This window comes from Lagopus leucura, unplaced genomic scaffold (genome assembly GCF_019238085.1).
Source record: "Lagopus leucura isolate 7727_CA_CO unplaced genomic scaffold, USGS_WTPT01 Super-Scaffold_100012, whole genome shotgun sequence".
NCBI classification, from domain to species: Eukaryota; Metazoa; Chordata; class Aves; order Galliformes; family Phasianidae; genus Lagopus; species Lagopus leucura.
The window spans coordinates 8980591-9004461 of NW_024962267.1; the positions used below are offsets into that span (position 1 = coordinate 8980591).

Genomic DNA, 23871 nt, shown 5'->3' on the forward strand with positions numbered 1-23871 from the left:
AAAAACCAAAGTCAAAAAACCTGATGGCATGTTACTTCTTGCTGGGCTGCTTTGCTGGGAGGGCAGCTGGCGGTGTGTGCTGGGCTGCAGGGACGCGCAGAGCCGTGGCCTCTCCTCCTGGTCTCCGTGTTCAGTGTGACCTAAGGGACGTGGATTCCATTGTGGGAGATGTATTTTCTGTCGTGATTTTCCACCAGCCTCATGAAGACTGACGGATGCCTCAGTTACTAATAGTAATGGATGGAGAAATCAATGCTGTCATAAACTGGGTGTTTGTTATTTTGATGTTTTATTTTTTAAAGTCTCAACACTAGGCAAGATAAAATACTGGCATCTTTTCAGAAATTTTTCTTAAGACTGATTTTTTTTTTTACTGTTTACTTAGTCCACCTCTTCCTAAGATCTCCAGTGAATTCTAAAACTACCGTTTCCTGAAACTGTTGATATCAGTAACCTGAGAAATGTGTAGCTTTATGTAAGTAGTACGGATTTGGAGAACGTTGAATTGACTGTGCAGGTTAGTCAATGGGATTAGGCTTCTTCTGAATGTAGAAGCAATACTTCCTTAATGCTGAAGTTACACTCCGCTCAGTGCTTTTTGGAGGTGGTTAACTGAAAGAAGACTGTTAAGGCAGAACTCACGTACGTGGGTTTTTATTTCACTGTTTAATACATTTCAGATGTTTTCTGTAGTTTCTCAAGTGCATCTCAGGTGTGGTCTGGGTGTCAGGGTCTAAAGCTGAAAATAAATGATGCTTTGGCTGCTATTTTTTCCTTTATAAATAATACAACTGTTCAAAGAATGTTTAGGTAACTTCAGGGATTTCTTCAGTAATGGTTTGGTTTTCATAAACAATCAGTATTATCCTTTAGATCAAGATCAATTTTACAAGAATTCTTAACTCATTGCAGGGAGAGTAGCAACAGCATGAAAACCTGTTTGTCCTATATGTATGCAGCTCCCCACCCTCCTCTCAGGAGCACCGATCCTCAGTTATGTTGGCAAGCTAGGAAGTGTTCATAAACTGTTTGTGTTGGCATCTTGACTCCTGAGATAAGGTAGATAATATCAAGTATTCTGTTATGGAACTGGGTGCTAGCAAGTGAAATGGAAAGCTAATATCTGGAGGGGGGAAAAAATCTGTTAAGGTGTTGACACCTGACATATTGCAGAAACACTGAGGAAAACCTGTGACTATTTAAAGAAAGGAAAAAAGGGCTCTGCATCCTTTCTGGCATCTCATTCCTGTATGAATCTGTCTCTTCCTTGTTCCTCTCTTGAAGTAGGTGCAAGGCTTGTTGCAGGACTGCTCTACCAGGAGCCCATGGCAGAAAAGACCATGTTGTTGTGCTGGCAGTGTTTTCTAATAGGTGTTGTTACTGACATGCTGCTTATCATTGATCTAAATGCCAGCGTGAATTTAATCTGCATCTGATGCCTGTTGGTTAGGATGATTTGCTTTTTGGGAGATGCTTTTTTGAGTAGTACTGGTATTTCTTATGGAGAGTAGTTGGAGTAGTTTTTGGGGGGTTTTGGGGTTTTTTTTAGGTAAGTGTTCTAAATATCTGTGCATTGGGTGCTGCATGAAGTTACTTCAAAATGTTTTATGACATAAATATATTAAGGATAGTCTCCAATACAGTTGTCCATTTTAAAGGATTTTTAGTATCAGAATACATTTGGGAGGTATTTCTGTATTCTAGATTCATGAAGTAGAGTTGTTGCAGCTTACATGTCAGATGATTACCCATAGAAAAATCAATGCACCTGTATCAGCTGTATCTGCTCAATTACTCCAAGCAGGTAATAAAACAGTTAAGAATGTTTTGCTCTATAGAATGCAGATTACTTAGCTTACTTTCTGAAAAATGTAGCAAATTTCTAATTGTTTTGAAGTATACAAATCTAATTATAAAAGTTTTTTTTTGTTTTGTTTTGTTTTCTATATTTATCTGATGCTACTCCCTTTGCCCTCTATGGAACGCTATTATTTTCAGTCTTAATTGCTTCTCAGGAGAGGGACTTTTTTGCTACATTCAAAGAAACTGGGGGAAGGTGCTCTCCCATGGTACAGGGAGAGCTGAAAGCACAAATGTAGTCAATTAATAGAAAAGTTGTGCTGTTGTTCTAATGCAGGCTGACAAAAAGAGAAGTTGAAAGGTGTTGCTGGTACACTGCTTACAGCCCTGGTTTGCCTGGCTTATTCTGCATGCCTGCTGTAGTGGAGAGTGGTTGCAATATTGCTTTCTGTTTGAAGTTTAGATGTAATGTGGAAAATGGAGAGAAAGGTTTAACTTAGAATTTCCTTGCCGTTTGTCAGCTAATATTTCACCTTTAACACTAGATATTTATTTAGGCTGACATTTAATCTGTTGATCTGTATACATGTACTTTCAATAAAAAACATGGTATTTGTTATTTTGCTAATAGCTTATTTGATATGAAATGCTTGCAATCTAGACAGAGTAATCAATTTCTTTTATCATTAGTTTTGCATTAGTGCATTTCTTTAAAGGACTGTCAAGTTTCCTTTCTTTAAGAAAGTAAGTTCTAAAAAACTCATTTTGCTGGAAGTGTTTTGGATTTGTTTTCCAGAGCTTTTCCTTCTCTTTTTTTTCTTTTTTTTTCTGGAAGATATTTGCATTGAAGGCATAGTGATTAATCCATGCAGATCACCCTTGATACCATAATGCCATAAGGAGTGAAGAAATTGGGGAAAATGGGAAAGACCATTCTCTGAGCTTATTCCCTGGGCTGCAGCCACAGCAGTGAGACATAGACCTGACCAGGAGACATGAGCTAATATCTTACAATGTCCCTTCTGAGAAGATTTTCTTAAATGAATGATCTGTTTGTTGCTTTGAAATTCAGCTGTTACTGCACACCAAAAAGAGTTCTGCAATTTATATGCGATTGTGTTGGTGTTCATATCCCACTGATTCCACGTGCTGTCCTTATGTCCTCTTTTAAGCAGACCTCTGTTAGCCTCCAAACTTGCCTGCAGGGAGGAAGGTTTGGTTCTTTTTGTCTTCCACAAAGTCACCGGTGATGATGCTGAGGGATGGCTTCAGGTACGTGCTGTCTCCTAGCGTGTTTTCCCCCTCATCAGTGATATCTGTTCCGTGGCACTGTGGCTTGAGGTGCTGAGTGGCTAAGGGTGTGAGCTGAGCTGGATTGAGCTTCACGCAGGAGCAGAACAGGGCCAGGATGAATCTTGGAGAAGGTTTTTGGTTTTGTTTTTTTACCCGCAGTTTTGATTTGATCTTGGATGTGAGAGCGTGTGAAGAACTGTGAGATGAAATTGGTATGTGTGGGAGGGAGGCAGTCATGCAGCAGGCCTGTGAGGAGCCCAGAAGCAGCTCTTTGTTAGAGCTCAGGAGGGCTGAGTCTGAGGAGAGCGAAGCCATTGCTGCTGGCTGCTTTTTGGCTCTCCATGTGGCTAGCAATACTGTTTTTTCAGCTTTTTTTCTTCTGAGAGCTGTCACTGTGACTCATCTCTGGCTCCCTGGAAGAAAAGGATGAAGCAGCAGTAGTTCTTGATGTGGATGAAGGGAGAGTTTATTGCTGTGTTGGCTCTGGGATAACACTGAATCTGTTAGGGGTCCTAGTGGTGCCACTAGCCAGTCCTCAACGGGCTTCAGATGTCACAACTCTGGCCTATGCAGTGAGCTGCTGTGCTGGCTGGGTTCCATCAGGGCCACGGTGGCTGCAGTGACAGGCGGCCCTACTCCTGAACCCTATTCTACAGAGGTGCTTCCTGGCCTGGGGAGCAACGATTGCTGGCTGGGCTGGCAGGAGTGGGGTGTGTGCTGTCTGTGAAGGGGCCCTGCTGCTCTTGCGTGGAACCACAGCGAGCTGTTTGTTGGGAGGCGGCAGCAATTACATGAAGCTGCAATCTCTGGCAATTTTTGCTGTGCTCAATGCAGAGATTGAGAGTTTCTCATATTAGACTTGTCCTGGCCCCCAGTCTGTGCCCAGAGAAGCTGTGGGTGCACCATCTCTGAAAGTTCAAGGTCAGGCTGAATGGGTTCCTGTGCAGCCTGATCTAGTGATTGGCAATGCTGTGATGTGGGAGGATTGGAACTGGGTGATCTTTGAGATCACTCCCAACCGAAGCCTTTCTGTGATTGTATGAAGTCTTGTGTAGGGATCTCTGTGTTTCTGAAGTCTTCAGATATTTCAGAATGCCAATATTTAAATACTTGGTACAGTTTCTTGGGTGTGAGGATTAGGAATGAGATGTAAGCGTGTGGAGTGCAATTCATACTGTGTGCAGCTCAGCTGTATGTCCAAGCACCTCCTGAAACTTGAGTAGAAGATGAAGAGTTCATGGCGGTTCCTGAACAAGGGAAACACACCAGGCAAGTGCTGAAAGAGTGAGACAGAAGATGAAAGGATGGAAAGAGAAAGGAAGTAAAGAATGGTTAATTCAGGCCTTATCTTATCTGCTCACAAGTGCTTGTTGCCACATTACCATATTGTCTGTGATCTGCTCCTTGTCTCAGCACTGTGGGCTACTTTCTTACAGTAGTGAAGATGAAAAGATAATAGGAAAACGTTTTACAAAAATTGTTTTAATTGAGCAGCTGATGTTCAAATAGTCATTGAAAAGCTGGTCATGCCTGGTATCCTGGCCAGCTGTGAAATTCTCAGTGACAGCAGAACTGTGGTAATCTGCTTTGCACCCTTTTGCAAATGTAGCTGTAGGTATTTTAAGAAAAAGATATTTTTAAACACACCTTTTTGGTTAGATGTTTTGCTTTATTTTCTTTGGTTGCATACCATAAAAGCAGCAGAAGTGCAAGTGCCCTGCTCCAGGGTACACTGCAGCAGGTTTAATCATAAGGCAGGCTTTTGTGATGCTATAATACAGCATTTCCACATCAGAGCAAGTGGTTGCAAAATAATAAGGTATTCATGCTGAAGAGTATACTTATGATGTGCTTTGAAAGGGCAGCTAAGTGGTGGGAAGCAGCTTGTCCTTACCAGGAGCTATCTCGTATAGAATTTCACTGTGCACTAAGTATTTCCTGCAAGTTCATGCTGTGCAATTCCATCTTTTTTTTCTTGCTCTAGTTATACTCTGAGGAGTTAATGTAGGACATGTAGACTTCTATATATGCAAATTTTGTATTACTTGAAGGCTTGAAATTAAATGAAAATCTGGAATTAATTTTTAAGATGTTTGATGTAGAGGTGATTAAACAATTTTTTTAAAAATAGTGGTTATATTGCCACTGATGCATACTCTGCTGCCTTTTAAATTGCTTCTCTCAAAGCACTGTAAAATCAGATATGAAGGAATTAAAAATTCATTTGAGGTTATGACTGAATTTGACCGATTAAAGGTTGAGTGGTTGTTTCCCAAATGTCCTTCAGCAGCCTGAGCTGTGGCTGTCCCAGCATCGCTTGTGCCCTCTCTGGACGCTGGGAACTGACAGCAGAGGAGTGTAGGAAGGTTGTCTTCAGGAGGTAGGTTGGGTCAAGCGCAATGGCAGAAAGCAGAACAGGCCTGACATTGCTCTGTGCTGGTGCTGCCAGTGGTCCCTGTTGGTGTGCACGCGTGGTGGTGCTCCGTGCAGCTCTGCTGGGACATGGGTACTGGGATGTTTGTTGTTCTTGGCCTGAACGGGCATGCTGCTTCCAGGGGCTGGTCCTTGGAATTTACTTCCACCTTTTGCCTGCTCTTTCTGGCATCCTTTTGATAAGCGTAGTAATAGTATCTCTTGCACAGGAAAATTTTGTTCTGCTTTGTATGGCTTCTGAGTGATCTCAGCGTTGTTTTCTGTGCACCCTTAGTGCATACAGTAACCGCTGCTCTAATGGGTCTGTGTGTTAGTCACTGCTATCAAAGGCTCGGTCCGGTGTGATTCAATGTAAGAAATGGTTCTGTGAGATTAAATGCAAAAATCTGTTTTTGCTTTTTTGCCTCTTTTGTTCCTTTCTTCCCTCCCACTGTGTGCATTGTATAGGCTTTTTATTTACTCTGCCAGATTGACAAGATTATAAATGAGAGCCGTGTGTGGAAGCCTCTAATTTTTCATAAGTAAATGAATTAATTTATCATAGCTGTTGTGTTTTATTGCTGTCTCCATGCCAGACTGGCCAGCTTCTTTATTCCTCCTTTTACCTTCTAAATACTGAATCCATGTCATTGTGTTTGACAGCTTTCTGATTCCTCTGTCAGATGCAATTTGGTGCTAATCACATTTTCTTTGCTTAGTGTCAATGATACAGGCCGTGCATAATATTCCTGTATGTCCACTTATTTACTTGAAACACAGCTGAAATGTCTTGGGCATTAATCTGATAGAGCTACTACATTGAAATGCAAAATGATGCTCGGGCAGTAAGATAATGCAGTGTGGCAGATGTGCAGTAGATAACATTGAAGCTGAGCTGCTGATCTTTACTCAGCTCTGATGCCTTTTATTTGTTGGTTTTGCATACCTTTTAATTAAAAAAAATAGTAATCGGTTCTGGTTCATTAGTATGGTATCATTTATAATTGAATTCTTCTGTGACCGAAATACAAGAAGGTATTTCTGTTTTTTTTTCCCCTCATTTTTAAATGCAAGTCCCGTATTCCTTAAAATTGCAGGACACATTTTGCATATGCCTGCTTCTCATATGATGGTCCTTTTCAGTTAATTCTGGTTTTTGAATTTGTTAAACTTTTTTCTCCACGTGCAGCTTTCAGAGCAGCTGTTCAGTGATTCCTGAACATTTCTGCCAGTTCACCAGTCCCTGTTGTTGGAGCACGCTGTAGGTGTTTGTTCATCTGTTAGCTCCTATTGAGTTTGGTGAGAAGTTTTGCTCAAACTGTACTGAAGCTATGTTCTTTTTTTCCCCAGTGACCTGTTAGTGCCCTCTTTATGTTTTGAAATCCCTCTTGCACAATAAAGAAAAGTGAATGTTTCTAGAGGATTTGAGGCCATTGAAACTTAAGTCCCCGTAGCGCATATCAAAGAATTTGATCATGCATTTTTATTAGTATTTACCTACTGAATTATGCATTTTCTTTTGGTTTCTACATGTTTTTGACTACTGAAATACTAGTGACTACTTTTCTGCTACTTCAGAGAAACAGTGATGATGGGTTGCGAAAGACCTAACTGCTTTATAAAGGCTGTTGAAGTTTATTCCCTCTTTGTAAAAGTGCATTTAAGTGGGAGGTTTGGGAGAGGGTGTAGTGTTGATCTGTCAGAAAACTGATGAATTTTGAGAAACTTATTTCATGAAAAAATTCAACTGTTATGCTTGTCAGCCACATAGATATCGATGTTTTTTTTTTCTAACACCACCCTCTACATATGAGCCTCACAGCTGAGTGTCTTTATTTTAGGGTGTATATGGATGTCAGAGCAAGAGCTGCTGCAGCTGGAATCATCAGTTGTGAATTTTCTATCTCCTGGTATGGAAATTCTGTTCACAAGGAAAGGAGTAAAGAGCTCCTGGCTGGAGTTGTGCTTTTTGGAGAGCATGAGGTTTCTGTTCAGTGATGCACAGAGGACTCTCTAGACTCAATTATATGCTTCCAATAAAGCATTTCAGCAAATAATTGAAGTGCAAGTGTTCACGTGTACGTGGTAGGGTTTGTGTTACTTTTTAGAGCAGTGCAGTTCTGTGTGCTCTTTGAGAGCTCAGTGTTCTTGAAAGCAGGTTCTCCTGAGATCCTGAATGAAATCTAATTGCTACTCCTGTAGACTGTGCTCAGTTGTGCAGGAAGCAGGCTGCATTAGGAAGGTCCTTCTCCTTTGGAAGAGAATGGGCTACTACTTCTTGCTGCTCTTTATAGCAGGTTGTCCACTGGAGCTGCAGGGTTTGAGGGGTTTACTTATGAGGAGTTGCAACGTGGATGTTGTGTGATTGGCATTTTTTTTTTTTTTTTTTTTTTTTTTTTTTTTGTGGAAATATAAAGTGCATGTATTTTTTTTGTCAGCCACTAATAGCATAGACAAATACTCTATATTCTATTGCATTATTAAATAATAAAAATCAAATGCTTAGTATTTTTGCTTAGTATCAGAACTGGTCACGCTTAGTTCATATTTCTCTTTAGGATACTTTAAGTAGAAGAACACACTTTAAATTTCACAATTTGTCAGCTTATCATAGCTTACCCTTCATCTGTCCACCTAGGAGTCAGGGCTGTGCTGGGATGGAGAAGTGCTGTTTGTGTCGCTGGCACTGCAGCTGGCTCCTCACCCACACCAATGCTCTCTTTTTCCCCCAAAAGCATCACGTTATGGCTAAAAAAGGTGCTGAAGGCAACCTTCTAGAAACTGACTGGTTTTGGAAGCTTGCTAAAAATGCTGTGACTGGGGGGGACCCTGCCCAGGGCATCCTGCAGCACCGGGGGCCTTACCTGCCTGGTGCCAGGTGAAAGCTGAAGCTGTGCTCGGTGCTCCTGAGTGCCACGGCTGTCAGCAGGGACTGGGTACCTGATCACATCAGCAGTTGTTGCCTCTTTTGTTCACTTGTAATGTGGCTGCTAATGGATTCATTCAATTTTTCCCCAAACATCAGTTAATGTGAGAATTAATATCTGATAATGGGGACCAAGAAATCTCTGAATGTTAATGGTATTATGCATGCTCTCCCCCCCCCCCTTATATTTGCATTCTAATAGGATTGGAATATTTCAATGGCATTTAAAAACCAACAAAAAAACTTGTGCAAAGAGATTGTGTGTAGGTAGACCCTCAGTGATGCACCTTTGGATAAGAAATCTGGTTCACCAATTAATTCCTGAGATCCCATTTCATAACCAGAGTGAAGCGACTGAAGTCTGAGTGATTGTAAACAAAAACGTATTTAAGGTGATTGGATTTGAATAAATATATTTCTAGATTAAAAATAAAAGATATTCTGTGATTGATCACAGCTAAAACATTAATGTGCAATTAAATATCTTTACATTAAATTTAACATTTTTTATGAGGAGGAAAATGCATTATATGCATATTTATGCAGTGATACTTAGCATACATTTATTCAGAGTCTTAATTTTTACATTTAGCTTAGGAAATGCTGAGTGACAGTTCTTATTTAGTAGAATATTAATTTCTTCATGGCTTCTGTCAAGCTAGTTTTAGAAATTGGAGTTCAATTAAAGCTGCAGAGAAGTGAAATGAACTTTAGTTAAGAAAAAAATGGGCAATGTTCTGGATGTATATTGGAAAGAGCTTCATCTAGAGTTTATAATGTAAACGTGCTGTGTGGACAGAGCAGTTTATTGGTGGTGTGTGATATTCTGTGCAGTTAATAATGTAGCTGAGGCCGGAGGAGTCAGCTGTGGTCTCCGAGCTCAAGGTGCTCAGCCCTTGTGTCCAGTGCTTTGGGGGCTGAAAGAGAAAAGCTGCAAGCTTTCTTCTTTTCAGTTCTCAAATGGTTTTCACTTTGAATGAACTTTCTGTTGAATTGAGTAGCTTAGATAAACTTAGAGAGAGTGTGCTCTGTGCCCAGGAGCGGCAGCGATGGCTGCCAGCAGCTCAGCATTCTTTCTTCAGGCAGTTTTAGCTTCGTGTGGTTTGCTGGAGGTTTTCCTCTATTTGACAGCTTGAGGCTTCCTTTAAGGTTTTTCACAGGAACGTGCAACCTTTGAGCAGCCTTGTGGAGGTTAGGAAGTGGCTGTGGAATCCTTGCCACTTCCCTGTTGGGGAAAGCCTTGAAGGTGCAGAGGCTGAGGACGGCAAAGCACAGCTCTGCACTCTTCATTTTGATTAAAAGCTGTGTAATTTTCCCAGGTATGTAAAGCATGTATAGGAAAAGACAACAAAAAATAGATTTTAACCCTAAACTTGGCCAGAATTGCTGTTGGGGCTGTGGGGCCCATCATGATATGCTGCAATATCCTTGTGTTTGGCTTTTGTTACGCTTAGAGTTAATTTTAAGTTCAAATGCAAACATGAGGGGAAAAATAGTGTTTTTCTTCTGTTTTAGTATCTTGTATAGTAAGCACTTGACAGATTCCACTGTGCCTCTTAATGTATCTAAAGAGACAAATTTCTGTTGTTTTCTGTCCCCCTGCTCTAAAGCCCAGATCGCTGTGCAGGGAACCCCTGTGGCACACAGCTCCTGAGCACCCTGGAGCCTGGGGGCCGTGTGCACCATGGGCACCCTGCTTTAGCTTTCAGGCCGCAGATATAGTGGGAGAGAAGGAAGGAAGGAGGAGCATTATTTTGCCTCTTAAACCTCTCTCATTTCAATTTGTGTCAAAATGGAGAGTGAACACCCTGGGGTTTGCCAGCTGCGGCTCCCATTCGTCGCTGCTCTGTGTGTGTGTATTTTCTAGTATCTTGGGTATCCAGACCTTTAAATTAGAAGTGAAGTTATTCTGGAAACCTTCCTGAACTCCAGTGTTAGGTTCTGCAATGTGTGTGCCTGTTGAATTACTAATAGAAATCTATTTAACTTACACTGGGTACGAACCCAAGAGACTTGCTTGCAGTTAAGTGTGAAAAAACACTCATGGTTTCTTGAAAAGAAAATAATTTGACTGGAGGATAAAGATTCAAGGCAGCATGAATGTGTGTTATACTGTCTGGAACTTCTCTTTGAGGACTTTTTTTTTTCTTTTCTGCTGTGGGTTTTGGAAATCCCAGTAAGCCTTGAAGAGCAGTGTGTCATTACAGAGATGGGGCTTGCTGCAGAGTGTGGGAGCCCAGCTGCCCCTGGAGGGACTGCTGTAGAGGAATGGGGATGTTCCTCTCTTAATTTTAATTTAATTTAAGTGTTAAATTTAATTTAAATGTTCATCTCTGCTTTTGTTTTTTTCTGGAGGGGGAGAAATGATGTTCAAAATTCTTCCATAAAATTAAACAGTGAGTGGAGTGGTCAATTCCATTAGCATTTTCTACCAACCTCAGTGTTTGTTTTTCAGACCATTAAAATAACATCAGGTAAGCAGGCAATGTGGTAGTGAGATAGGCAAATATGATTTTGCTGTGAGTTCACTCAGGCTAGCAGTGAAGCTAGGAAACACAAACTCCCTTTTACAGGGTCTTTACAGACTTGTTTGTTCAGAGAAGGCTGAAATATTGAACTGGTTTTGTGGCTTCAGTTCTAATCGCTTCCTGTGATATTCAAGGTATTCATAAATTCCTGATGGCTGAAACTGAGAATATTCTGTTAGCTGAAGGCATTTTACTCCTCTCTCATTGTCCTGTTTATTGGGTAGTTCAGCTTATTTTTGAAAGTGAAGCTTCATCTATCATTGAATTTTTTGTTATAGAAATGTTTTGCTTTATGAATAGTTTCCTTTATCATTTGTAATGAAGAGTGGGGAATGAATGAGCAAGCCTCTCTCTCAAAAATCACATTTGAAATTTCTGAGTAATGGTCTGAATAGTTTGAAGTCATTTATTCCCAAGACATATCACTGTTTTGCAGAGTATCCAGACTGCTGCAATCAATATTCAACCATGCCCTAAGCATGAAGATGTTAAAACAGAAAGCTTCAGACGACATTTGAACAACGTTTGGTTATTTAGTCAAAGTATTATATAAATCTGTTGATTGAATTCAACTTTCTAGTTAAGTATATTCAATGTTTCTTCAATTATCTAATGAAGACTTTGCTAAATTAATGTAGGTAAGAAACCACGCATAATATTGTATGCTGTATTCAATACAATAGAAGAGCTGAGTTTTAGGTGCTTTGGACAGGAGATGGTATTTCTTAAGGAAAGTAAGATAATCTTAGTCATTGTTCAGAGGTCAGACTTGTAGTCAGTTAAACTTACAAAATTCTTCATCAAGTAAATGTTCAAAGGTATTTCATAAGGCATTGAATTCAGCCCTGGAAACGAAGAACATGTCAAAATCCATCTAATGAGCAATTATAGTATCATTTGTGGAAAGAATGCTTTAGTTTTATATTGTAGATCCTGTACTGCTCTGGAAGGAAAAGAGCATTTCTAATGCTGTAACACGTTTAAATAGCAGTTCTCTTTTGTTGCGTATTGCATTTAAATAGGATGTGTTAGTCGAATAGCAAGTACCAATGTGTGGATGGTAGAAGGGGTCTGTCTTTGAGGCTATTGTTTGCAAGCACATTTCTGTCGGAGGGAGGGATAAACAACGTGCAGGTATACATACACAGCTGGTACTGAATTTGCAAATAGAGTTTTCTTGACAGTCGTTCGCTGGATTCTCAGTTGGAAAACCTTAGAATAATACATCAATTTTTGCTGTGTGTCTTGAACATGATGTCACCATTTAATTTGTTTACGAAAAAAATTAAGAAACTAAACTCTGAAATTATGCTGTGGGCAGCTAATTCTAGGGTAAAAAATAACGGAAATTTAAAACATGTAGATCGTTCTTTTAAGGAGTATAATGAGGAAAGCAGCAGCAGTAGGATGTCTGTTATGAACTGATTGCTGAAATGAATAATTGTCACTGAAGGGTTTTTTGTTGTTGCCAGAACTGTGACTATCTTTAGAAATTTTACTTTTAGTTTCATTGTTTTCACAGTAATGGTGCTTTAAGATGTCAAGTCAAAATATTTTTTTCCAGTCCTTCTGTTCCAATGGTTCGTTTGAGAACATGTATTTCTGGAACTGCAGTGTTTGGAACCACCACACTTGTTTTAAAGTTGCTGAATGTTTTGCTACTGTACAGTGTATTGATCTTCTGAGAGAGCTTCACTTCATAGTAGTGATGTTCTTCAGTTGCTGTAAACTTCTTCAACTAGTTTGCCTTTTAAAATATATATGTTAGAAAACAGAGTTCTGAGTGATAATGGTTGACTTTATTGGCTTTATTAATAAATATGGTATCACAAAGCGTGTTATCTAGCCAACTGCAAAGGAATTCCAAGGATGTCCATGATGTTTCCATCAAACTACTATCCTCTTCCCCTTCCATTCCACACCTTCCCTCCCTTCCCCCGTCTCAGATGTTATACGTAAGTGGCATAACATTTATGAGCTTGCTGTATTGTATGAATATAATAGCTTTAGGCCAAGATCAGTTGCAATACATGGCTGCTGCTGCTGAGGCTTGTAGGGCTGTTACTTGGGAAAATGAGGCCATTGCACAAAAGGCAGTAGGTATTTATTTTCTGGTTTTTTTTTTTTTTTTTTTTTTTTTTTTTTTTTTTTTTTTTAAAGCTATAATGTGCTAGAAACCTCCCGGGAACACTGTTTATTGACAGAATTAATAACAAACTAGTAGAGACTGATAGCATGAGTTTATTGTTACAGACGGACCTTTTCTCATTGAAGTGACAACCAGTTCTGTAAGCTTGCTTCTGCCTTTCTGGAGCCTGAGACACAAACTGTCAGAGGCAGGACAAATAATGCAGTCTAACTAAACTAGGCATCAGTAAGAATAGGACTCTTGGCAGTTGTAAATACTGAAATGTTTTTCTGCACAGACAAACACAGTGTGAGAACTGTATGACGTGTGGCAACATCCCAAGATTTATCAAGCCTGTCTATACTAATGAAAGTTGCTGTGTGTTGTGCTGTGCAGATGGTTTTGCACTTTCTGATGGGTTTCACAATTCAAGTATTTTGTGCTTTTTTTTCCCACTCCTGAAGTTCCATTCTCCCATCCCATAATGTCTTCAGAAAAAAAATCAAAGCTATTTAAAAACAAATGGTCATCTAATTCATATGCTGTCATTTACTAATTGTGGCTGAAGCAAAAGCTGGTTTTCGTATGATGCATACTGTCATATCGGTGGGAGATGGAGGAAGAGGGACTTCCAAATTGGTCTGACTTTTTAACTTTTATTCATTCAACACCCTGAATGTAAATGGTTTTATGGAATTTACTCGGGTGTGTTGAATGGCACTGATTGTATCTGCAGTTTGCAGGGGGCCAGCAACTCGTGGCCCAGGTGGAAAAGTCAGCAGTGTGCCGCTGTGGCTGGGAGGGCTCAGTGTGCCTCTGGCTGGTGGCAGGGCAGTAGCCATCAAGTCAAGGGAAGCAGCTCCTCTGCTCTATTCAGTCCCTGAGACCACAGTTAGCTTCAGAGTGAAGACAGTTGATAGGTATTTGTTGGGAGTTAACAGTCCATGAAGATTTATATGTGAATGGTCTGAAAAGCGTGCACAGGGTGTGAGTGGAGTGGGAATGAAACTCCTAGGAGGAACGGGTACAGTGGATGCTGGTAAGTGTGACTGTCTGCTACCACCATACATGTGGTTCCTTCGTGGCTGGATTGAGGCTTGTTTGCTCCCACTTTGGGTTCCTCAGAAACCTTGCTACAAAGCCGTAGCAGAGAAGAGTTCAAGTCTGAGAGCTGCTGTTTCTTCCCTCACTTGTGCCTGCTTTTGGTTGAAGGCTCATTGCACTACACTTTCCTGTGCGCCAGGCTGGATTTTTACAATCCAGCAGCTTTTCTGGGACTTCAGATGCATTCGAAAGGGGGTGTAAGGCAGGGAGGTGTTGGCTGGAGAAGTCTGCTGGATGCTTCTGACAGAGCAGGTGCTTGCTGAGACAGGAGCAGGCTTTAGGAACACCTTGAGCCACAATAGGAAATCTCTTCCTTTGGCTTTCCGTGCTGCAGCCTTACTTGTCCACTCATGATTCCAAATAGTAGTCACTACTTTGGGTTTTCTGTGCTTGTTCTGTCAAGGATAGGATTTGTGATGACACTGCCTTTTTTTGTGGTGCGGTCCCCAAGAGGTTTTCGTGTGGTATTCAGCTCATCCCAGTCAAAGTGGTATTTTAAGGTACTACGAAAGATACTATGTTACAAAAGTGAACGTTTATCAACATGTAGCCATAATATAGTAACTGTTATTTCCCTTTGTTACAAACAAGATTGTCTTGCTTCTGGTGTCAGGGCACTGTTCCAGCTTTTCAAAGGCGGGTTGCCATTAGTGCATTGTATGTACATGTTTCTAGTGAGTAAATTTTTTTGATATTAGTTACTACACTGATATCTTCTACCAGCTCTGTTTTAAATGGAATCTCAAAAATTAGTTTGTCCTCTGCGAAGTCAGCGTAGATGAAAGTAGTCAGCTTCAGTGTAACCAGGAAGGACCTAATCAATCCTGTTCTTTGCCCTCCTCCTTCCATTTGTTTCTTCCTTTGATATAGGACTGAAAACAAAGGGCATTTGTTATCTAGAAAAACTCAGAAGCTATTTCACATGAAAACATAATGACTATGACAAGCTACAAATAGCACCAAACATGAATCTTTTACAGAAGAAAGGAGAAGTGTCCTTTGGTATATTTACTTCAATCAACTCTAATAAGGCTTGTTTTATGTGTTTTATGCATCCGCCATCATAATTATAAATCCTTGACATTTTAGCACTAGCATTTATATCTGCCAGGGAAGCTACCCAGAGTCAGCCCTCAAGGAATGTCTGTATTGTTACTATGGATCTCCATAACAGCTCTCAAGTAGCTACTAAGTGGTTTAAAAAATTACATCTCGGTCATGCCTGAAGGGCTCATCAAACTTTGCCACAAATATCAATGTTAAGTACCCAATCAGCTGCATTGTTTGAAGTACCATCACGTGGGGCTGCAAAGGAGCAGGTTGGACAGGAAGGAGAAAGTGGGTAGGGTCTCATCAACGAGGTAGATTTTTGCTGTGACCTTTAACAAAAAAAAAAAAAAGAAAGAAAAAAAAAAAAAAAGAAAAAAAAAAAGAAAAAATCCAAACACGAAATCAGCTGCAGAGAAATAACAGAAGGTGAGGATATCACACAAAAAACCGCAACAGCTAGACTTTGAGAAGCATGGACAAAAGGGTTTTCTCAAGCATGGTATCTTAAGAGGCTTTTTAACCTTTGCAGAATAGTTTAGGACCTTCCCAAAATAACAATAAATAGTAATAAAAGTAAATGAGAAATTACAACAGGGTGTTAAGAAGCTGTTAGAAACCTGGAAACTTGGGATCATTAAACTTGGGCAGCAACCCAAATTCAGTAGCAAGATGAGAGTTCGACATAGTTTCTATTAACAAATCAGACTAGAAGCTTTGGTACTGAAGGATATCTGAACAGTAAGAGTAGAAGTGTTGGCTGGTCTTTGGGAAGACACTTTGGTGTATATAGTTTTGGCATGTAGGTAAACAAGATGGGCTAATCACCATAGCTTTCATGTGATGTATCTTTAATTTGTTTTCATATGTAGGTGTGAAGGAAGGCTGCCATATGGTGTGTACATGGGTATTTTTCTTTGACAGCCTTTAAGTTAGAGTAATTCCAAGGCAAGCTATTTTACAGGAAAGCCATTTCATATACTTATCAGTACGTGCCAGAAGAATACCTTGAAAGAGCATTGAAGGAAGGCAGTAGAGCTCCTACAGGTAAGTTTTAAATTGAAAAATTAAATAACTCTTTCATCCATTTTTGAGGTACCTTAATTACCTTAGTTCTATCTATGTCATACTATTACTGGACTTTCATCTTTTAACCATTTGAACTGAAGTTTTTCATAAGTGATATATAAAATCTGATTTTACATTAATGAATTTGTGGAGCTCTGAGGAAGTTTCCACAGCACCTTTCTGAAGTTTTTTTGCTTATAATTCACTCTTTAATGTATTTTATTGTCTCGATCGAAAGTGGTTTTGTCCCCTTGCAGAGTTGAGGGTAAAGCATAACCCATAGAGAAAGTTCTGCAGCACCCCTGTTGGACCTGCTGTTGCACTGAGCCTGTGCTATATGTAAGCACAAAGCACCGGTGCTCCCCGCGGCCCCTGTGGTTGTTAAGCTGCTGTCGGTAGCTCAGCAGGGTGCTGTCTGGGATCCAGCATGGCCAAACATGTAACCTTCCTGAAAGGAAGGCAGAAAGGAGGCGAAGGAAGGGAAGAAGAGGAAGGAGATCCCTTCTTGTCTGCGTGGGCCATATGGAGGCTGTTTTCAGCTGCTGTCAGCTGCAGTCTGTCTCCATCTGTCTGTGTGGCTGGTTGTTTGCAGGTGCAAACTCCTCTGATCTTTTCTAGTCTTATTTTGAACTTTGCTGTATTCTGTCATCAAGATGTTACGTGCAGAAACACCCTGTGTCTTTCTTCCTCCGTTGTGTATTTGCGGGGGTAAATAAAAGCTTAAATCTTAGGGAGCCCACGTTGAAGGGTCAAAGAGCAAGGTAATGTGATGCTGTGGAAAACTTGGTTTTTGCTGTAGCTTCAGCCATCTTTTCTCCATATGTCATGAAGCTCAGTGGAACAGTCACTGAGCTGTTAATCCACCCTTCCAAAATAGCTTTTGTGAAGATGTGAGTGCTTTCTGTGGAAAGTCTTTAATTGGAAGGGGAAAAAAGGGGAAGAAAACGAATTTTCTGAAATTGTTTTTAAAGGTACCTGGTAATCGCTCCCACAGGAGTACTGACTGTCAGAAATATAGATAGTTGGAAAAAGTATGTGTGTAGATGTGTGTATAGATGTATACACCAACACACATAGACGGGCTTTCCTCTTAAGTGAGAATTGAAGTAATGAAGCATCAGGGAAACAGACACCACGAGCAAACAATTTTACAAGCTTTCATTCTCCATAGAGGGAGCAGAACATAAAGAAAGTAGATGTTCTGGATATGGGGAAAAGGAAGAGGAAAGCCTTCCATCCAACTGAAATGAAACATTCTGTACAAGCTGAGCATTAACTCTTCCCGGTGCTTTTGAGTGCATCGTTCCAGCTGCTGAAAATCATATCAGTGATGTGCTGATGCTAGTCTGTGCTTGGGAACTTCTCTTAGGGATTTTATCTTAACTGTGAATGAAAGCTGATTAACTTAATTGCAAGCAAACTTTTATTTTATTCCTTCTTGGAGTGCTGTGTACATGCATGGTGTTTTGGTACAAAAAGAAAACAGTTATATCTGTTTTTCTAATTCAGCACAGAAAAGCTGTAAAATAATAAGGCTAAAAAGTGTGTAACAGTAAACTAATTGTCAAAAGCATCACGCAAAAAGAGGAATAATTACAAAGCCTTGTATTTAGAATGGTGTCCAGGGCAAGGGAAAGCCAGTTGTTACTGGTTTAACAGCCGAATGCCATAAGGCAAGATCTGTGAAGTTGTGCTACTTGCTCAGAGGTGGTGGTGGTTTTCTTTGAAATTCTGGAACTCCACAATTTATCTTTAATGAAGCTTAAATTTTGAGCGCTGAAACACAGATAGTGCAGCTGTGTCTTGGGAAATGCTTCCCCTGCTTGCTGCTGTGTGATGATGTCTCGCAGCACAGTAGTGCTGAGCAGGGTGCAGCAGGACAGTGGGCTGGGAGTGCCTCTTGTCTTGGGGGGGTTTCGTGGGGAGCCTTCTGTTGCTCAGTGGGCAGTGATTCTTTGGCATTAAAGAAGCTGCTACTTTGCCTTCAGACCCATTAGTCAGTAAGGTCGTCTTCCTCTTGGCTGTTAACTCACCTTTTTGTACAGCTCTGTTATACTTCATTGAACATGTGTGCGTTGGTCTGTGTTTGGGAATAGAGCCACTTGATTTCTACTCAATTTTCTTCTATTTTTCTGCAAGTTTCCTAATTGGATTGTCAATAAAATATTGAAATACCTATGCCACAGGACACTATTCAAAATTAGCATTTGACCTTGGTAAACTGCCTTTTGATAAGTTTGCCATATTTACTATGAATAAAAATTGTGTTAAAATAGCACTGTTTGTTACTGCTGTCTTATGTTGTGGCTATGTCACTATAAGTAGGAAGGAAGGAGCTGTGTTACAGGAGGTCAGGTTGGGGATTAGGAGAAGGTTCTGCACCAGAGGGTGGTCTGGCAATTGGCACAGCCTCCCCAGGGCATTTGACATGGCTCTATGCTGCCAGAGTTCAAGGAGTATTTGGACAATGCTCTCAAGCACAGGGCTTGGTTTTGGGTGGTGCTGCATAAAGCCAGGGGTTGGAGTTGACTGTTCTTTCCCTGCAGGGGAGTTGGAACTAGATAATTTTTAATATCCCTTCCAACCAGATTCATCCTGTGATTCATTCTGTGATCCTTAAGGGTCCTTCCAGTGTAGGGTATCCTGTTGTTCCACGATACAGAAATATATAGATAACTTTAGTGGCAAATATTCATATGTTCCTTAAATAAACTTTAAAAAGTTGAGACACTTGAGTACAGTAAGCACACCAAACCTCAAAGGAGAGCTTGTGAAACTTCTGCAGTTCACAAATGTTTGGAGTTATATCTTAATCTGTTTAAAAACAAAACAAACAAAAAAAATCAGCCGCCCTATGGAACTCAAGTCTTGAGATGGTCTTTGAACTGGTAAAGACCAAACTACTATTGCAACAGTGTTGTTGCTGTGATAGGATTGGGGTGAATTTCTTAATGTGTCCTGAAGTTCTTTTCATCAGGAAGCGTTTGCAGTCTGTTTCTATTAATGGGTTTTCTATACTGGAAACATATCAATTACTGCAATTATTTTTGAATAGCTGATATGTGTAGCTTCAATAGTTTTCATTCCCTGTGACAGGCTCAGGCTGATATTTGTAATACTTTTATCAATAGTGTATTTACTCTGTTGGGACTGCTACTGCTAAGGCTCTCTTGAAGCTGTAGTCTTTGTGTAGTTCTCTCTTAAAGCACCATTTGTTTCCTAAAATGGTTACTTATTTCCTTGGTAAGGAAAGACATTGAATCCTTATTGCTAGTTCATGTTTTACTTACAGTATCTCCTTTCCATGCTTTGTAATTAAAACGTCTCTAACTGACGCCGGTGTTCCTGGCTTAACTTTGTGGATCTCTTCTCACCACTGTGTGTTTCAGGGTCTTTTAAGTTTGAGATAGTGCTTGCACATTTCCGTTTAATGGTTCTTGCTGATTTTTCCCTTCAGTTTGTCAAAGTGTTTTGATCCGGTCCCTGCTTTTGGCCTTTAACATCCTTGGCCAATGAGTGTAGTGTGCCACAGTGATACAGCATTTAGTATACTGGGCAGTGTAACCATGGGGAGGCTCAGGTTCATCCGATGGAGGAATGCACTTTATTCCCATCTGAGCTTCGTAAGCTAGGTTGCAAATGCTCAAGTAGATCTTGTATCCTACTGTCTTCGGTCCATTCATTGCAATGAACCCACACAGCCTTCAAATTTCCTCATGTGATAGTCACTTCCTTAAGAGGTTTGCCTGGCAAAAGTGAGTAAGAAGGAAAACCCTATTAAATATGGGCAAATGTCGTGAAAGTTCTTGAATCACAATGGACTTTCAAACAACAACAGTATGGGAAGTCATGTTAAAAACAAGCTGGAAAGAACTGCATTTTTGCTGTTGGAACTCAGCTGGAGCAGTTATCATGGTCTCTTGGTGTCTGGCTTCAAAATGGCCTTTTTCACTGTGTGTAGTTGCAAGGAGTAGTGATGTCTGGTGGTAAATGCAATGCATATGTCTCAGTAGTTTTCTTTAAAGTGCAGTAATAAAGTCTGGAGAGTGTAGGTTTTGGTATAGAGATGAATGTTTCCCATAAGTTTTGGATTAATAAAAAACAAAGTATGTGATCTAAAAGCCATTTGCATGGTTGTGGAAAAGACTCCATATTAGAAAGAAAAAAAAAAAAACAACCTAGTTTTCTACCTGATTATTTAAGGGGTTTTTGCACTTCTGAAGTGCTAGTGGTAAATACAAGTTGACACACTTCTAGCAACGAAATTATAAATGAGAGAAGGACCTGAAAATGTCAGTTTCTTCCTTAGAAGCACTTCAGGAGTTTTCCTTTTATTTTTCCTTTCTTTTCCCTCTCATACATTCATTTGTTCCCTTAGGCAAATGAGGTCCTTTAAATATTTGTCTCTTTGTTTCAATATACTGCTTATCACAGGATATAATTTTTGACACATGTCTTGGAAGTGTCAGAGGAGATTTGATCTACTAACATCTTTATGGAGAGAGCGTATCTGCGTAAAAATAACACAAAGGGCTGAGGTAGTGTAGTAAATCTGCTCTTTAAATTGTTCCTTCAGATGCCGTGGCATTGCCTAATTGGGTTTGTGTGATGTGGTCTTAGCCAGAACTTGCTAAATAGAACTTAAATAAAACTTTGTTAATCTTAAGGAGTTCAGGAAAAAAAAAAAAAAAAAAAGAAAGAGATGGGTGTCTAAAGATGAAGCTAATTTAGTGTTTTTAGGCAGTGTTTATCATGGGAGTGGGAGGAGAATATAAGGCAGCAGGCAGGACAAGTTCTTGGGCTGAACTGCTGCAGCCATCTTCCCTCGTGGAGAGGGCTCTGCGGTGCTGGGTATCTCATTGGCTGGGAGCAGACAGTTGTCTGGTTTCTTTAGATTCATTAAGAATTTATTCTTTCTTTTTATCCGGCTTCTGGAACTGTATCACACACAAGCCATTTGTTGATGAAGCTGTATCTGATGTATGTAGTAGGGACCAAGAGGAAGTTCCTTGTAGGCCAGGCTAGCTGATGCACAAATTATTTTCATGGTCTTTGTTGTTTCCATACCAACTTTAATGTGAGTTTGGATAGCAGAGTTTGCAGCCTATCCATGCTTTCCTGTGGGCCTGAAGTTGTGGATAACCAGTAACTAAGGGAAACAAAGTAGGTGGGACAAACTTGCGGGAGAGAATAGGGAGAAATTGTTGAAGATAGATCTGTGAGTGCATACATGTGTATGTGTCTCTATGTTATGCTCTTACAGAGGCACAGGTTCAGGGATTAAGGGAATTCTACTCTGTCACTGTGGTGTCTACAACTTGTCCTTTTAATAAAATTACTATGTGTTCATAAACTAAAGCTTTACCTGCTTGCTTCATGCAACTTCCATGGCCGTGTCGCATCACCCCAGCGTGTCTGACAGTAGCGCTAAACATTTAAAGAAATACAACACCCTCCTACCCACAACATTTAAATGCTGGTTTGTGTGTTTAAGCATTTTCAGCTGTAAATATTTTGGAACAACAGAAGACGTTCCCTATTCATAGCATGCTAGCTCTGAGAACTGCACGCCATCACCAAGGAATGCGGAAGCATGTACTTAAGTCACATTGAAGTGAATGTGCTTAAGCAAGAACTTATGTGCTTTACTGAATGTTTATTATTACTGGCCTTCTCAAGAAAAATTGTTTTCTACTCTTGTAACTGATCACTTCTTATTTTAAAAAAAAAGTGAGTTTGGGAACACTTTAAAATATGCAAATGGTTTTTTATCTTTTGTTTTCATAGCTGATTGCTGTTTATGATGAGCAAGAACCTCACCGTAAGTCTGATGGCACCAATGGGAATGTGACAGACAGAAATAGCCCAGACCTGTTTGAGACAGAGGTAGCAGCTCAGCTGGATGCCTTTCAACCAGTTGGAGGCGAGATTGAAGTGACTCCTTCTGCCCTGAAACTTGGTATGTGTATTTTGTGAGATTATTTTTCAGTTTTTTATTTTCACTTTTTTTTTTTTTTTTTTTTTTTTTTACCAACATATAGTATTTATTTCTTCTGTGGTTAGATTTCTTGTACGTACTTTTTTTTTTTTTTCTTTTGGAGGGGGGATTGGGATGAACGTGTTGTTTGCCTTGTGAGTTAGCGAAGATATCTGTAACGAGAAGTTGGGCAGTCTCTGCATTTCAGTAGAGTTCAGTGTGCAGTTCATGCTGTATTCTTACGTACTGTTGGCAGTTTTGTAGAGATGTGAAGTAGAAGATTGGACTGCTGTGGATGGCATGAGTTGGAAGTAATACCTCTAATTCTGTTACTCTTGTAGAGGAGTCATTTTTGACTCCAGAAGTTGAGTATTCAGCTGTCTCTTTATTGTAATACTACTTTAAAGAAAAAGGCTGATAGAAAGAAAGAGTTACAGTAAAGCATTCCAATAAACTTCATTGGATAAGGCTGCTCTGTATAACTTATGACGGAAGTCTGCTCATTTTATGCCTGTTGTAGAAGTATTGAAATCCAAACTGCATGAAACTGTTTAGATTCATATTTTTAACTGGTCATTCTGGTTCTTCCTGTACCCTAATGAATTTTGAAAAATCTCTTAAATGACACCCAGGAATTTCTCAGATATGCCACGACGTTTACTGGATATTTTTATGTAACCTAAGTGCATTTTAGCATGTTTTGGAAAGTAGATATCATTCTCCATGTACCTCTGAACTGTATTTTAATAAAGTCATTAAAAATTGTGTAGGAAACTGAGCACAAGTTGAGTGTTTGAGAGAGGAGTACTTCAGCCTCATGCAATTTTATGTGGAACAGGTAGTGCTCTTGAGATCGCTGTTAAACTACCAGATTGTTCAGTTCTCATAGCATTTATGGAATCCTTGCTATGGAGTTTAGAGGAGATGAAATACCGCATGCGATAAGCAGAGCCAATTAGGTTTTGACTTTATTTTTCAGTGCTATGCTAACTTATATTTGAAATCAGAATGGTGCTTGATTTTTGTCTCAGTGGTTCTCTTCCAGATTTTCATTTAACTTGTAAGGTAAAACGGATTTTCTACCTGTCAGTCTTGTAAAGATGGTCTGGAGCCTGAAACTGTTTTCTCTTCCAGACTTTCCATCGCTATCAGTTCTTTGCACTTAATTTTTGTCTTTATCTTTCCTGTGTAACTTCCTGGACCTTAGATTATGCTCCTGTATTCATTGGAGGCAAATTGAGAAATATATGAAGAAATACGAGGAGGATTTGGTCACATCAATCTCACTGATGCATGAACCACAGTAGTCTGGTTGCCGAGTTATTGAATTGACTCACCCTTGCTAACAGAAATAAATACTAATAATTTTAAAAAGCTTTTCTTCTAGAACAAGAATGTGATTAAATGTACGCATCGTGAGCAAATGTTGCTTTCTGTAGTGGAGCTGTTTGAAGAACTGTCTTGTGCTTGGCCTTTCAGAGCGTGTTTTTGCAAATGGCCTTTAGGGATGAAATGTAGGGAAATTGTTGTTAAATCAATTGACAGATTGTGGAACAACTTTGTTTTTGTGTTTTTTTTTTTTTTTTTT

The 23871-nt window shown here is 39.9% G+C and overlaps 1 protein-coding gene across 1 annotated transcript in view; it reads left to right on the forward strand.

Annotated features, from left to right (window-relative positions):
* PARD3B (par-3 family cell polarity regulator beta) overlaps nucleotides 1–23871 on the forward strand; it is a 371446-nt gene that overhangs the window by 80291 nt on the left and 267284 nt on the right. Inside the window, exon 3 of the mRNA XM_042874585.1 lies at nucleotides 22094–22265. Within this exon, the coding sequence (XP_042730519.1) occupies nucleotides 22094–22265 (172 nt within the window). The remainder of the gene's footprint in view (nucleotides 1–22093; nucleotides 22266–23871) is intronic.